Genomic DNA, 16,275 nt, shown 5'->3' with positions numbered 1-16,275 from the left:
ATTTTGACTTTTTTCTCGAAATTTTGACTTTTTTCTCAACAGTTCGACTTTTTTCCTGACATTTCGACTTCTTTCTCGAGATTGTACTTCATTATTAATCCCGACGAGTTTCGAGTTTGTTCTCAAAATTTTGACTTTTTACTTGACATTTCGACATATTTCTCGACATTTCTCGACATTTCAACTTTTTTCTCAAGATTGTATTTCAACATTAATCTCGACATTTCAACTTTTTTCTCGAACTGCATAATGAAAAGAAAAAATATCCTCCCCCAGTTATAACTAATATAGAAACATGCAGCATGTGTTGTCTTCATTCTAAGGCTTATACAAGACTTTTCATTTTTTGTGGCTCCAGATATATTTGTTTATTGTGTTTTTGATCCAATACGGCTCTTTCAACAAACAACAAGAAAAACAAACATCCATGTATCCATCTTTTACGTACACACATGTCAATCCTTTGCAGGGTCAGATGTCTGTTGGAGCCGGCTCAGCTAAGGCCACGCATAAAAACCAAACAAACGGATCAGAGGTTTAGGGAGCAGCTCAGCCTGGTTTCGGACCGTGTCCAGGAGCGGCTTAAAATATCAACCATTATCATCTTTATAAACAGCTAGTGTGATGGGACAACACGATAAATCCTTGGAAAGCTTTTTTGGTTTTTCCCTTGATCATTTACACCAATATGATATGTTGCCCCGATTTTTTTCAGATTTTTCAGATTTAAAGACTTCAGATAACGCACCCGTTTCAAATGCTATCAGTCCACTGAATAGGAATGTGTCATGTGTAATCAGAGCCTTGAATGGTGTGAGTAGATGGGATACTGTCTACCCGTTAGATTTTTGTCATTATTCTTTGGGTTGATAATGGCTTTCCCAGCTATATAATATAATATAATATCATATATAATATAATATAACGTGCGCACGTTATATTCAATCGTGCTGTAATGCGTCCCTTATCAGCCATAAGGGCATTAAGATCCTTTAAACATGGATCTCCTAAGAATTTACCATGGGTTAGGCATGGCGCAAAAAGAAATGCTGGCAACTCTAGCCACCCAACATGGTATAGTGATCAGTCTAGCCACTTTAAAAAGAATGCTTAGAGCAAGTAATCTCCACCGTCGGAATTATGATGATCTAGGTCTCCTCATTGATTTTATTTTGGGCCAACTCCAAGGCCCTGCAGGAAGACTCCATGGGTTTCGTTGGATGCACAAGAAATGCATAAATAACGGTTGCGAGTCAGGACAGAGGATGTGCAGAGGAGAGAGCACTCAATTAAGGAAAACGAGAGCTTGTTTAACCAAATCGTGCGCACAATTTAGTAAAAAAAATGTGCAAACGTTTTATTAACTTGTGTGTACGATTCATTAAATCGTGTTCATGATTTAATAACTCGTGAGCACGTTATATTAACTCGTGCGCACAATTTAATTAAACGTGCACACGAGTTGATAAAATGTGCTCACGTTTTATTAAATCGCGCGAACGAGTTAATAAAACGTGCGCTCGATTCTGTCAACATTAAAAATATATTGCATGATCCTTCACAGGCTCCGTATACATCCCTGCTATTGAAAACGAAACTTAGGCTCAGTAGATGTTTTGTCACCGGTTAGAATTTGGGTTCAGGGTTAGGTTAAGGTTAGGTTTAGGGTGAGGGTGAGGTTAAGGTTAGGTCTGAAATGTGTAGTTGAGCGTAGAATGGTGACAAAACATCTACTGAGCCTAAGTTTAGTTTTCAATAGCAGTAGCTGTGAAAGCCATTATCAACCCAAAGAATAATGACAAAAATCTACCGGGTAGACACTATTATCCCATCTACTCACACCATTCAAGGCTCTGATTACACATGATCAATTCCTATTCAGTGGAAGTTTGAAGCCGCTGGATAACTGGCCCAAACAGATTTAGTAACTCCCATTTTAAATCTGGAGGCGTGAGACATACAAACTGAATTAGGGGGTAAAAGCTGGTTAGGTCAACTTTGGCTCGTTACTGAATCCTTTCAGGGAGCATATTCTGACTGCTCCTGCAGATGAAATCACCATCGAGGACGAGAACTTTAATGAACTAACTCTCTTTCCCAGATCCAAAATGAATGTAAGACACGCAGTGTGTCCATACTTGGCGAGAAAATTGACACTGCTACAATATTTCACTGGCTAATATACGACTGGATAAATATTTATGAAGCCGTTTTGTCTCAATTGACACAGAAACTAAGAGTTAATTTCTTCCGGCGTTTTCAATATCAATTACTTTACTTAAAGGCCCTCTTTCCTGCCTACGCTGGTCCTTCCACGGCAGTTCATTTGCTAAGAGGGAAATAATAAAATACACAAAGATGAATTTGGCGTATAGCATTATGCTTTTATAACTTCTTAAAAAAAGAAAACACTGAACTATCATCTTGACCCTCGTCTGTCTTCCCTGTATGTAGGCGTGTGCTGGTAAAGGTTTGGCGATCTGTCGCCTTGGCAACGAGCTGCCACAGCTCTTTATCATCATCACCCACCACCTCACCGCCAGTATCAGGAACAGGGTTGGACCGCCGTCCTGCAAGTTTTAGTCGTGTTCCTGCTTTAACGCACCACATTCAAATTAGTGGTCGTCATGTTCAGCACAACTCGGTTAATGACACGGCCAGTTGTATCAGAGCGATTAAGAACAACATGTCAAACACGACAGTGTTGCCCATCCCTGATTCAGAACCAACATGTTTTTTTTTTTGTTTTTGACTATGTATTCTACGACGGAGTATTAGGGCCAAAAAGACTAAAGACAAAGACTAAAGAGACTAAGACTAAAGACAAAAAAAAAAAAATTGGAAATTACGAGAATAAAGTCATAATATAATGAGAATAAAGTCGTAAAATTACGAGAATAAAGTCATAATATAATGAGAATAAAGTCGTAAAATTACGAGAATAAAGTCATAATGTTGCGAGAATAAAGTTGTAATAGAATAAAGTCGTAATATTACGAGAATAAAGTCGTAATTTATGAGAATAAAGTCGTAATATTATGAGAATATAATTTATGAGAACTCTAACAGGAAGAGTCTTCTCCCTGTGTTAAAATGAGGAATATTGAGCATCTTGTGAAGTTATATTTATATATTTATAATATATTTAATATTACGACTTTATTCTCAAAATATTACTTTATTCTAAAAATATTACGACTTTATTCTCGTAATTTTACAACTTTATTCTCATATTATTATGACTTTATTCTCGTAATTTCCTTTTTTTTTGGTCTTAGTTTGCCCCTAATACTCCGTCGTAGTATTCTGACTGCCACAGATGCAAAAAGAATTTCCAAAAGAATAAATTAAAACTAACTAAGTCTTGTCACCAGTAACCGTGTGTGTGGAGATGATACTGAGACAGCCCCAACTGATGAACTTTTCAAGTTTTTATTTATTGCTTGGAAATATAAGGGTTTAAAACAAATAGAGTAAAGCTCAAACGATTGAGCTGTTTGGAGAAGAAGAGAAAAAAAAGGAGCATGTATGCTTGGATGTATTTTAATAAATTACACTTTACAGAACGTCTTACATTTCACATTCAACAGACATTTTGACAGGTTGATTGTTACAAACGGGCGCAGCGTGATTGGTGATATTGCGTTTGCTGTTCTCTGGTTTCCATGGCAACGGCTGGACCTTTAACCATCACCCCAGGGACTGGAATGACGAGCGTCAGACGTCTAAACTTGACTTGATAACCCAATAAAAGGAGAGAAAAAAAGAAAAGCTACACAAGTTCTTGTGTTTTAAACATAATGAAATAAAAAGGGCTTTAAATAAAAGCTGCAACAAGTGCTTAGGGGGAAGATGGAGAAGCGGCAGCGCCACCACATGGACAGACACGACAGTATAATGGACAAGACTTAAAAACCATGATCTCCTTCAAGAAAAATGAATTCACCATGTACGTGTTGCAGTGGCAGCAATTACAATAAACCCATAAAAACACTGAAGGCAAAACCAGGCGGACTCGCTGATGATGCTGATGATGATGATGATGATGATGATGATGATGATAACATAAAATTCAAAGAAAGTGAACATGACAGGCATTTTAACAAGACAAGACAAGACGCGGTATCAGCTACACTCTCCCGACTACTTTTCAGGATAAAACCCGGCAGTTCCATCTCTCCCGGATACGACACCGGCCGTAGGTTTTTTTCCAGGGTTTTACTCTCCTCAAACAACACAGGATGGATATTTTCGTGAATTTTGTTTTGGGAGACTTATTCCCTCACAAATTAACTGCAAACAGCCTGAACTGCAACTCCACTCGGCGACGACTTAAGCTGCAAATGATTTCATGACTAAAACTGAAAACGAGTGCAAATATTTTATTTCAGCTGCATCTGATCTCCTTTTTCATACACTGGAGATTTGATCTGAATAATCTACCACTATTAAACATTGACTGTGTATATATATTTGTTTTATGTCATCATTATTTCAAAAGAAATAACGGTGATGATGCTCCGTGGGAGCAGGGATTATGGACGTTGAGTAAATCATGCAGGTTTACAATTTTCCATTGAGTGAGAAATCTGAACAGCAAGGACGTAATGGACAACATTGACTACGTTTACATGCAGTCAGAATACGGGTTATTGCTAATATTCCGGTTACTGAAACATTGGGAATATTCCGTTTACATGGTGATTAATCATTTGGGATATCTGGATCAAACCAGCAACGCACGGAGAACATCATGACGCAATTACCGTCATTTCCGCTTCTTCTTCCTGTATCCAAATTCAAAACAAATGCTGCTTCGCGCAACTTTTCTCTCACCTTCTTGTAAATCTGGCTATCCCGGTACTTTCTACCGTCTACAAATGCAGAAATGTTCATATCCTTCATTACATTTATGAAGTGATTAGTCTCCTCCTGGTCTTGTGTTTCTCCGTGTTTATAAGAACTTCCTGGACTCAAAAGACCAGGATTCCTTGTGAACAGAGCATGTGCAGAAAACAAATTCATGTTCCGTTAGGCGTTTACATGACCCAATATTCGGGTTTTAAAAGGAGTAACCCAGGGGTCATATTGGGGTTTTTAAAAACCAGAATATGAGCAAATTCGGGTTATTCAAAGGGGTTATTGGTGTTTACATGGCCATGCAAATTTGGGTTTTAAAAGGATTATTGACTGCATGTAAACGCAGTCAGTGTAGACCAGCTCTGGAAGATTAAATTAATCCACTGTTAAACCAAAAAACAAAGTCTAAACACTAGCACTGTATCACAGAAGAAACAGCGGTCTGAAGTTTTGATCTAAAGAGCTTTGAAAAAAAGAATAAAAAAAAAAAAGTTATGAAATTGAAGGAAACCTGCAACTAACTTAAAAAAAAAGCACATCAATTCTTAAATCTCAAACTAAAACGGAGTTTTTGCTGGGTTCTTTGTTCCTCGGTAAAGATTTTTTGGTGTCACACATACAGGGAGCACCATGATGATCTCGTCCACGGCGCCGGGACTACAACCCTAATGAAATGGTTTAGTTCAGGGGTCGGCAACCCAAAATGTTTTAGAGCCATATTGGACCAAAAACACAAAAAACAAATATGCCTGGAGCCACAAAAGATGAAAAGTCTTGTATAAGCCTTAGAATGAAGACAACACATGCTGCATGTTTTTATATTAGTTATAACTGGGGGAAGATTTCTTTTTTCATTATGCACTTCGAGAAAAAAGTCGAAATGTCAAGATTAATGTTGAAGTAGAATCTTGAGACAAAAGTCGAAATGTCAAGAAAAGTCAAAATTTCGAGAAAAAAGTAAAAATATTGAGATTAAAAGGGAAAGGAAAAAGGAAGAAAAAGAGAAAAAAAGAAAAAAAAAGAAAAAAGGGAAAAAAGAAAAAAAAAGGTCAAAGATTTTTGAAAAAGCTCCAGGAGCCACTAGGGCGGCGCTAAAGAGCCGCGGGTTGCCGACCCCTGGTTTAGCCCAAACATTTTACAGAGATCTGAAACCCTTATAAAAGAAAGTGGATACACTGATCAGGAGTCCCCAAAGTCCTGGCTGGTCATGAACATGTGGAAATCAAACTAACCCTTATTGCAGTTGGAGTTTCTCAGACGGAGCAAGTCTGAATGGCAAAAGTCTCAAATGTTGCACCTGTACATGTGAAGGGCTTTGGATAAATGGAAGCTTCTCAGACGAACAAGTTTCAGAACACTCAGCTACAAATCTCATGATTTGGCAGAGTTCCTGCTGGGCAGGTTGATGGAAAACAAAACATTGAGGAATGGGAGAGAAGACGAGTGAAGGAGGAGGAGAAGGAAGTGTTCAGTCCAGAGGAACCTCCGCTGGTACCGGCGGTAACACGGCAGCCGTCACCTGCTTGGCTTCCTTCATCTTCTCCAGTCCAAACAGGAGGTCCAGCTGGGTGACCGGTCGGAACCAGTCCTCGTCCACGGGGCTGCAGACGGGAGAGGAGAGGTCAGAGGTCAGAGAGGCCGAGCAGCCGTCCAACGTGAACCGTACATGAACACTCGCTGAGCACTTTTCCTCTGGTGGATAAGTCTCAGGCACCCCTAGTCTTGTTGTTTGACCATCTCATTTTATTTCCCAGTCTCTTAAGATACAAACTTATGGCGCTTTTACACAAGTACCTACTCAGCCCGACTCCACTTTGCGCTTCTCCACTTTTGAAGAATATTACCAAAACCTGTTCAGAAGTCTGCTGTGGTGTAGTGAGTTTTATTCAGTAAGCCGGCGGTGAGCAGACCTACAGAGCGTGTCTGGGTTGGTGTGCTGACCAAGAGTGGTTGGAATCATGACTTTTTATACAGTAAGTTCAAAGTACAAAAGGCAGGAATAAACAAGCCAAGTGAGAGACAAAAAGCAATTTACAGTCAGATGTGATCTGTGGCCAAATGCCGTGTTATGATTGATGAAAATCTCACTTGGAAAAATCATATTGCACTCATCTCCAACAAGATTGAGAAGAATATTGGAGTAATCAGACGTATAAGGCATCTATTACCAAGAAAAATCTGTATTAATTTATATTATACTATGATTTATCCTTATATTTCATATTGCAATGTCATTTGGGCAAGAACCTTCATGAGCAACCTCAACTGTATCTTTATCCTGCAAAAACGTTTTATAAAAATGATTACATTTTCCAATAGACTCACTAGATCCACCCCATTGTTCCAATCCCTAAGTATTCTCCCTATTTCTGCTGTAAATGTTTTTCAGATTTGTCTTTTTGTCTATCAATCCATCCACAAGCTACTTCCAACCTGTTTTCATTCTTTATTTCAATTCAATTCCCAAATTCATCACTTCAATACCAGGTCTGCAAACAATCTCCATCCCACCTTTTTCAGGACGACTTTTTCCCAATTTTCAGTTACAATAGGTTCAGAGGTTCCTCTTTATTGGAACATCTTACCACTCAATATTAGAGAACGCTCGAGCACAAATACTTTCAAAAAACAAATCACAACATTTTTGCTAACCCAGTTTAGCAAAGCTTAACAACTCATTTCCAGAACTTTCTCTGCACATCCTCATCAGATTCCTGTTTTTCTATTAATTTAGCTTATTCTCCTTAGTTGTCCTATAGTTTACATATCTCTGTAGATATTCTTTGTTTCATTATAGGAGGAACCATCGACAAGCCCTTATGGGTTTTTTTTGGTTCCTCCTGCACATTTTTTCTGTTGCATTGTATTTCTTTTTTTTTTTGTTTCCTTTTTTTTTCTACATACTGTTCGTCTGAATTTTTGGCGGTTGTATATATATTTTTTTTATGTGCAAATAAACTAAACTAAACATCTGCATGAGAAAGCGTTTGAAGAATCTCGCCTGGCTGCTACTCATCCTCTTTATTCCGGCTCTATTTATTTCTTACTCATTCCTCCTGCAATTTGGTTTTTGTCTAGCAAATAACAACATGTCGTGAATACGCCCTGTGTAAGTGTGAATCTGAGCTTTTATTTTCATTATTACCTCATTTGTAACATGTTAGTAGAGAAAAGAGAGCATTTTTCTGTTTTTGACATCACTGCAGGTAAAGATTCACGACTGTGATGAAAGCTGGTCCCACTACTTCCTTTTTAAATATTCAATACTACTTTGTGGTGTTTAATTTATACTTTTGCTGCTAAAGAAAAAACATTTTGATGGGGATTTTTTTCCCCCCACTTGCTGATTACTGACAACAGCAAACCCCCGGCATTTAACGCCACATGGTGTCATCATTGATTTCTGAAAAACTAAAAGTTTAAATGTTTATAATGCATTTGCTCCAATAGGAGTTTCACCAGTTGCTTAGCAACAGCAGAGGAACAGGTTACACTGATTTTATATTTTTATAAAGGTTTTCTATAAGCCAATGAAACCTCTGTGTGTCATTAGATTTTACTGCAGCCATTGAAACTCTATTATTACTAACTATATTTATTACATAAATTACTTCTAGAAACTGGATTATTTGAGTATGTAACAGGAAAAGATCTGGATGTAGGTGGCATCAGTAATTACAAAGTTGAAAGGATGCGTCAACAATTGATTTCAATTAAATAAGAAAAGACTGAAATAATTAATGTGGTAAATAAGAAAATAAGCTCAGCAGTGCAGTCAAAAAAGACCCCGACAAACTAAACTAAAAGTCTGATCCCAACTGTTAATCTATGCTTTCAGGCACAAATTAAGCTTCTTTAAGTGAAAAATAATAATTCCTATAAGCTTATTCCCTCTGGACCGGACCTTTCCGACTGTACAGGCTAGAGGTGGGTGCAATTCATCGATGTGTCGATGCATCGCGATGCGTCACGTGACGATTTGGAATCGATTAATTAAAAAAAAAAAAAAAGTTTTTTTTTTTTTTTCTTATCTAAATAGGGAGTTAAAAACCTGAATATTTAGGCATTCAAAATAAAAGTTCCTTTGTTCGAATTCTCAGTCAAATCTTCACATCTTAAAAAATAAGACTAAATCGCCCCCTGTAAAGCCTCTGTGATTCCTCCCAGACCGCCCGGGGCACACGTTTAACAAACACCAGGATGACGGTGTGAAAACGAGTCGTACTTTTCCTCGTCCTCGTCCTCCTGCAGCTGCTGAGCGATCTGCCTCATCTGCTCCTTGCGTACGTAGTCCCGGACTCGGTACATGGCGGCGTCGCGGCAGAGCTCCCTGAGGTCGCTGCCCGAGTATCCGTCCGTCTTCTCGGCGATCTCCTTCAGGTTAATGGCGTTGCTCAGCTGTGAAGTCGAGACAGACGGTTACCCAGAATGCAACTGTCACAAGTCTTTAGGTTCCCTTAGACAACCAACGGCTCACGGGTGATGCCGTCTATCTGGCTGGGATTTGACAGGGAAAAATGCAGGTGAGATGGAACGACGCAAGAGAGCAGCAAGTTGTGTGATTTTTCCCACATTTGACGAGATAAAACTTACATTTTCTCCGGCTAAAATCAGCCTCAGGATGTCGTGCCTTTGCCTCGGGTTCTGCAGAGAAAGATGGTAGTTATTACTTTCAAAGTAAATCATGTTTTAAAGCCTCTTCCCAAAAAAAAAGATGTAATTTATGATACATCGCATTTGTCATCATAAAATCTATTTTTCATTCATATTTACTTGCTTAAATATAATGTAATTCCTACGAGAAAATACAATGTATGATCATTAAGACTGAATCTACAGTGGTTGTGTGTGTTTTCACGTCTTACTGGCAGGCCAACGTAAAAGGTGGCCGGCATCCTGCGCAGGATGGCTGGATCCACGTCCTGCGGCCGGTTCGTCGCTCCCATCACCATCACCTGAAACGTTACAGATTACCAGCAGCTGCTTTACATACAGAAAGTGAAACTCTCTACAATCATGGAATTGATTAACTGGTCTCTCAGCACAATTGACCAAATTTTTGCGACGAAAAGTCAGGGGATGAGGGAACCCTCCTGCCCCGACGGGACATTTTTTGCTGGATACTTGATGGACTCATGGAAGCATTGGAGGATCCTGTGCCTGTCGATTCTGTCCGTCGAGGACGTTGAAGATGCCTTCACAATTGGATTAATGATAACAGGATTTCTGCTTTTTGGAGTTGGTGGATTCCTGGTATATCGACAAATGCGTAAGTCGTCGACAGCTGTTCTGGCCCTTTCAGAGCTGCTGGACGTGGCTGGGGGGATCAGCTCTGCGACTAACCGTCAGACTTTAACACTGGGGGAGCAAAACCGCAAGCTGGATGTGATTCTCGTCAACAAGGCCCTGATCCCCCCTCCCCCCCGACTACTACGGACTGCCCCCCCATCCCACTCTACGTTACATTAACGTAAATATTCCAACCCCGTAACATCTGTACAGACTCACATCCAACACTTTAAAAACCCCATATTGTACATTTCAGTCTATATTGTTCTTTAATCCTCATTTTGTACATCTCTGTTTATTTCTGTTTATACATTTTACTTTATTCTATCTCTTATTTTATCTCCATATACTTGTTTGCTTTTATATTTTTATTTTTATTTTTACTTTTACTGTATTGCACCAATCACCACAACAAATTCCTTGTGTGTGTTAACAAACTTGGCAATAAACCCCCTTTCTGATTCTGATTCTGATTCTTAGAATTGCAGGCTAGGGGCGGTTTTTGAGCTCATTGGCAAGATGGATAAGACCTTGGAGAAGTTGGAAGCTCGGCTTGGCGGGAATTGACCACAAATTCATCTGTTTGGAGTCGCCATTGATGAACCAGAGACTTAAGGCAGACGGAAAATTACTGGAAACGGCCTGTTTTTTTCAATACAATTGTTGATTCTATAATCTGACCTTGACAGAGCAGCTTGGCAGGCCGCTCTAGTCACAATCTCCCTGGTGGAATGAAAACAAGGGGACCTGCCCCCACTAGCCCTCCCCTCTCCCAGGAACATCTGTGGACCTGTTTCAGAACTGTACCGAGACGTCTGATAACATCAAGGACTTTGGCTGAGTCCTTAACCACACCTCCCTCATCTCAACGCCTTCCCGGCCCCCCCTCTTATCAGCCCCCCCCAACGCAGTCTCCGGGTTTGAGCGCCACGAAGCCGCGGCGCTCACTTGGATGCACTGTGCCGGGAGCCCCCCCAGTAACCCTAACCCATACCCACATGCAAGTCTTCGTGATGATGTTGTTTGCTTTGTGCGCCGAGGTGTTTTTTGCACCTTGACACTGCGTATTTATACACAGATGCCTTTTTTTCCTCCCCTATCCCAGTGTTACCCTTGGAAACAGGCACATAATACCATCTGTGTCGCCGCCTGTGTATCCGAAGTCAAATACATTGTTTTTCTAAACTGCCAAATAAACCTGATTCTGATTCTGAAAACATGGAAGGTAGTTTGAAGAGTTGGAAGGGATCTTTTTGTGTCACCTGTGTGGTTGAAGAGGTTTCCAGGCCGTCCCACAGACTCATGAACTGGGCCTTCATCATGGCCGTGGCCTCGTGGTCCAGGCTGGAGCGATTCCTCAGGAATGAATCTGGAACATCAGAGATGGTGAGCTGAGAGAACAGAATGGGGGGGGGTCTGCAGCTACTCCGTCAGGGATGCTCTTATTCTGGTGCTAGTGCTACTTCAGAAGACTTTCCAAAATTGTTAGAAACAAATCATCAAGGAAAATGGTATTCATTTTTTTTGTTTTCTTGAATGACCTGTTATAAAAAGAATTAAAGCTGCAAGCAGTGATGAACGGTCCTCCACCCTTGTGCACGTTCAGGCTGCAGTGGAAGCTTGTATGACTTGCATGTAGATTCTTCAGACCTGGACATTTAGCGGATGAAACCACCCACGACTCTCTATATCAAACCATTCAAAAGTTATGGCAGAAAGTAGGAACTATCAGATATTGACCAATCACATGAAGGGGGGCACGCTTTTTGGCGTCTAGCGTCGCCACGTAACGCTTTTGACTGAGAAAAGTAATGCGCCTTGTCGCAGGATGGAGATGCACATTTTGATGTATAACACACCTGGGTGCACGTTAAAGGAGCTTGAGGCAGGATTGAGGCAGGATTTGTGAAAAAAATTTGTATACATTTTAAGTTTTCTAGTAATAATGTCAGATGAAGCGTTCCAAACCCAAAAGAATGAGCCCTCTATTGTATCTCTCCTTTGCCTTGAACAGGCTGTGTGCTGCAAAATGTGCTGCAATTCGGGGGCCGAATTTCCCGCGCTGTCCTGCAGATGTGACGTCACATGACGCTGCATGTGCGTTCTCCCCGTTCTCCCGTGCCGGCTTCACTGTTGGCTGCAGTACCCCCAACGGCCGTCATGGTGAAGGGTGGCGCTAGAGAGTCTCATTTCTTAAAAGGAGCCTCATGCTCCTTTAAGGTTCGGGCCGTATTAACGGCTGAAGGAATGGCATAAATAGCGCCAAAATGACACGATTAATTCAAACTGGCCGACTTCCTGTTCGGTTTCGGCCATGGCGCCAAGAGACTTTTCTTTAAGTTGCGACATGATACAGGTGTGTACCGATTTTCGTGCATGTACGTCAAACCGTATTGTGGGGCTTGAGCCACAAAGTTTTCTAGGGGGCGCTGTTGAGACATTTTACCACGTCCATTAATGCAAACCATTAAATATCAAATTTTTCACCAGGCCTGGCTTGCATGCAAAATTTGGTGACTTTTGGGGCACGTTTAGGGGGAAAAAAAGGCCCTCATTTCGTCGGAAAAATAAAGAAGAAAGAATTCCTACAGATACAATAGGGCCTTCACTGTCAGTGCTCGGGCCCTAATGAAGAAAAAATGATGAACTCACCAATCTCATCGATGAAGACGATGCACGGCTGGATTTTGACGGCTAGAGAGAAAACTGCAGCCGTCAGCTTCTGGGATTCTCCGTACCACATGTCGGTGAGCATGGAGGCCTGGAGGTTTATAAACTTGCATCCCGAGGCTTTGGCTGTTGCCTTGGCGATCATGGTCTTCCCACAGCCCGGAGGACCAAATAATAAAACTCCTGGAAAGACAACGATGATCTGGGTTCACTGTTTCTTTCAGCCAAAGGTGGACCGAAAATAAACATGGCTCTGCAGTCTTTGAAGCTTCCTCATCTTAGCTGTCACTCGCACACGTGGTGGGATCATTTTATTGCATCTCCTTTGTTCTTCTCCGTCTAATTTTTTGAGATAGGATATTTGAGTTTTCTTAAACTGTAAGTCATGATGAGCAATATTAAAATAATAAAAGGCTTGCAATATTTCAGTTGATTTGTAATGAATCCAGAATGTATGACATTTTTGTTTTTGTAATTGCATTACAGAAAATCACAATATTCTAATTTTCTGAGACAGTCCTGTATTTCCTACTGCGGTACCTTTAGGAGGCTGGAAGAGTTTGGATCCGGGCAGGAGGTGTCTTTTCTGGAACGGTAAGATGACCGTGTCCTGCAGCTCGTTGATCAGCTCCTCCAGACCGGCGATATCTCTCCAGGAAACCTGCAGGAACGGGGAGGAAAGGGGAGACAAATGCTAGGAGAACTTTGGAGGAAAAGCATCATAAAAAAGGGGTAGATTAAAGTGTCGAGCTGCTTGGTAACGTCACCGTCGCTGACTCTGGTTTACCTTAATCGTGTGTGGATCAACTAGATGAGACGCGATGTTCAATTCATAGTCCGTCAGTTTGACTCCTTCCACTCCGATTCTCTTCATCAGCTGTTCTGCCTGGGGAGGTGAAACATGAAGCCCCGGTGAAGGTGAGAGGACTTGCAATTTGCAACCAGCGTCCATGCAGATCTTAACAGTTTGTAACAGTCTGTTATGTATTAACACTTAATACATAACAGACAGACATTATACATAACAAAACAAAACAATAATAGACACAACTCCCTTAATCACAATCCACACAGAAGATAAAACTAAATCACCATGATTCTCAGACATAAATACATAGAAATGAAATCAAATAAAACACCTTCATAAACAATACCTGCCTGAAATGACTTTATCTAGAATTATTTGACCACTTTTCACCTTTATTATGATAGGGTTTACACTACCTATAATTCTATTCAACCTTCACTTTGTTCCTTCTAAATGACAAATCATCATTCATTACATTTTAAAAGATATTGTTTCAACTTAAACCAATCTTTGCTTCCTGCATGAGAAATATAAACTGGTATAGAGTTCCAGCCAACCATGGCTCTGTAAAAAAAAGTTATCTGAATCAAACTTGTTCTCACCCTTGGTATGAACCTCCTTTCTGATGTTATTCTAGTATTGTACCCATGGTGAGCAAAATGATAATAGAATCTGTCACACAGTTGTTTCGGAGAGCGTGTCACCAGTATATTTCTCAGAGAATTTAACAAAGTATAAGTAAACCTTTGTCTTATAGATAACCAGCCTAGATTCTTATGGTGCTGGACACATTAGAGCTATAAAGACACAATAGAGCACAACGTGCAGCTTTATTTTGTGCCACTTGTAATTTCTTTACATTTTTAACTAAAGTATTTGACCAAACTACAAAACAATAATCCAGTTTTGTAACAGTAACAATCGCTTGCTTGTTTCATGTATCTTTCCTCCACCTACCCTTTTCTTGGACTGGTTTTTCTGTTTAGCGGTGGGATCCATGGCCTCCACCACCCACTTGATGCTGTAGTACGTAGCAGCACCGAAGATGGTCAGCCGGACCAGCATGCCCAGCACTTCACTCCTGCTCAGCGGCCGGAGCAGAGCGTCTCTGGGGAGATCCTTCAGCAGCATTTCTGCAGCGCTGCCGTCAGGACATCGGCTGCAGCCAGGGGAGAAATGACATAGAGATAGAGAGGAAAAAGCAGGAAAGAGTCAGAAAAACCATGCAGCAGCGTTGAGCCGCATCTTGTAATGAATGAATGAATGAATTAATGAATTTTTATTTCCAACATGTACAGGACTGTCTCAGAAAATTAGAATATTGTGATAAAGTCCTTTATTTTCTGTAATGCAAAAATGTCATACATTCTGGATTAATTACAAATCAACTGAAATATTGCAAGCCTTTTATTATTTTAATATTGCTGATTATGGCTTACAGTTTAAGAAAACTAAAATATCCTATCTCAAAAAATTTGAATATTTTGGGAATCTTAATCTTAAACTGTAAGCCATAATCAGCAATATTTAAATATTAAAAGGCTTGCAATATTTCAGCTGATTTGTAATGAATCCAGAATGTATGACATTTTTGTTTTTTTTTATTGCATTACAGAATATAAAGAACTTTATCACAATATTCTAATTTTCTGAGACAGTCCTGTAAGTGTATATCAATATCTAGAAAATACAACTATTATATACATCTATATAAATATACACTATATAAACTACATGCATAAAAAACAACAAAAGTCACTCACTAATAATAATAATAATAATAATATAATAATAATAAGTATTATTACATAATACACCATGTTATTACATTTCCTAGAAAATAAAAAAGTTGCAAGTGCATTTTATAATAATCTTCTCAAAATGCAATAACAACATTTATTACAAAATGAAATGAAAAAGTAAGCCATGATCAGCAATATTAAAATATTAAAAGACGTGCAGTATTTCAGTTGATTTGTAATGAATCCAGAATGTATGACATTTTTGCATTACAGAAAATAAAGAAACATTATCACAATATTATAATTTTCTGAGACAGTCCTGTATATGTGATTTATTTCTCAGACATTCAAAGGGTCAGAAACATACAAAAGAAAATGCACCAATGCAGCAAGAGCAGTTACATGATTATCTTATATAAATGAGGATATAACACGTATAAATCTAAAGCTAAAGATGCTACTTGCTTGTCATCAAAAACCACCAAACCCTCCCATAAAAAGGTAAAAAATAAACAAATAAATGACCTAGCAAATTAAGAGCATTGTCCCCTTTTCATTATCTCCGCACACAAACGTGACATCCCGATATATTTTAGAAATAAAAGCAGTCGTACTTACTAAAATAGAAAGAGAAACGTGACCACTGCAATAAGAAACCCGCATTGGTGCAACACGTTTTCCGACTCGGGTAGGAACAAAAACCTTAGTTCCGGGGAGCGTGTTCCCGGCCGGCCACTGGAGGGCAGCACGACAACATTAGTCCATGGGCCAGACCAGATATCAGCACTCAGTCACAAAACTGGCTTATAATTTTTGAAAATATCCATGTCTGTAGATCCCTAAGTATTCTCCCTATTTCTGCTGTAAATGTTTTTATCTGGTAACAATGGACATAAACTAATATCT

General features: G+C 39.7%; 1 protein-coding gene across 1 annotated transcript; it reads right to left on the bottom strand.

The window, feature by feature from the left end:
* Positions 1 to 3,507: 3,507 nt before the first annotated feature.
* atad1a (ATPase family AAA domain containing 1a) lies at positions 3,508 to 16,029 on the bottom strand. The gene is made up of 10 exons (XM_061730371.1): positions 15,988 to 16,029; positions 14,585 to 14,786; positions 13,607 to 13,705; positions 13,360 to 13,480; positions 12,802 to 13,002; positions 11,412 to 11,518; positions 9,726 to 9,815; positions 9,454 to 9,504; positions 9,086 to 9,258; positions 3,508 to 6,461 (listed from the first exon to the last, which is right to left on the bottom strand). The coding sequence occupies exons 2-10, from the start codon at positions 14,756 to 14,758 to the stop codon at positions 6,329 to 6,331; spliced, it is 1,149 nt and encodes a 382-aa protein (XP_061586355.1). The 5' UTR covers positions 14,759 to 14,786; positions 15,988 to 16,029; the 3' UTR covers positions 3,508 to 6,328.
* Between the last annotated feature and the right edge of the window lie 246 nt (positions 16,030 to 16,275).

This window comes from Cololabis saira, chromosome 9, assembly GCF_033807715.1.
Source record: "Cololabis saira isolate AMF1-May2022 chromosome 9, fColSai1.1, whole genome shotgun sequence".
Classification (NCBI taxonomy): domain Eukaryota; kingdom Metazoa; phylum Chordata; class Actinopteri; order Beloniformes; family Belonidae; genus Cololabis; species Cololabis saira.
The sequence above is the reverse complement of the archived record's forward strand: the minus strand, read 5'-3'. Positions and strand labels throughout refer to the sequence as shown.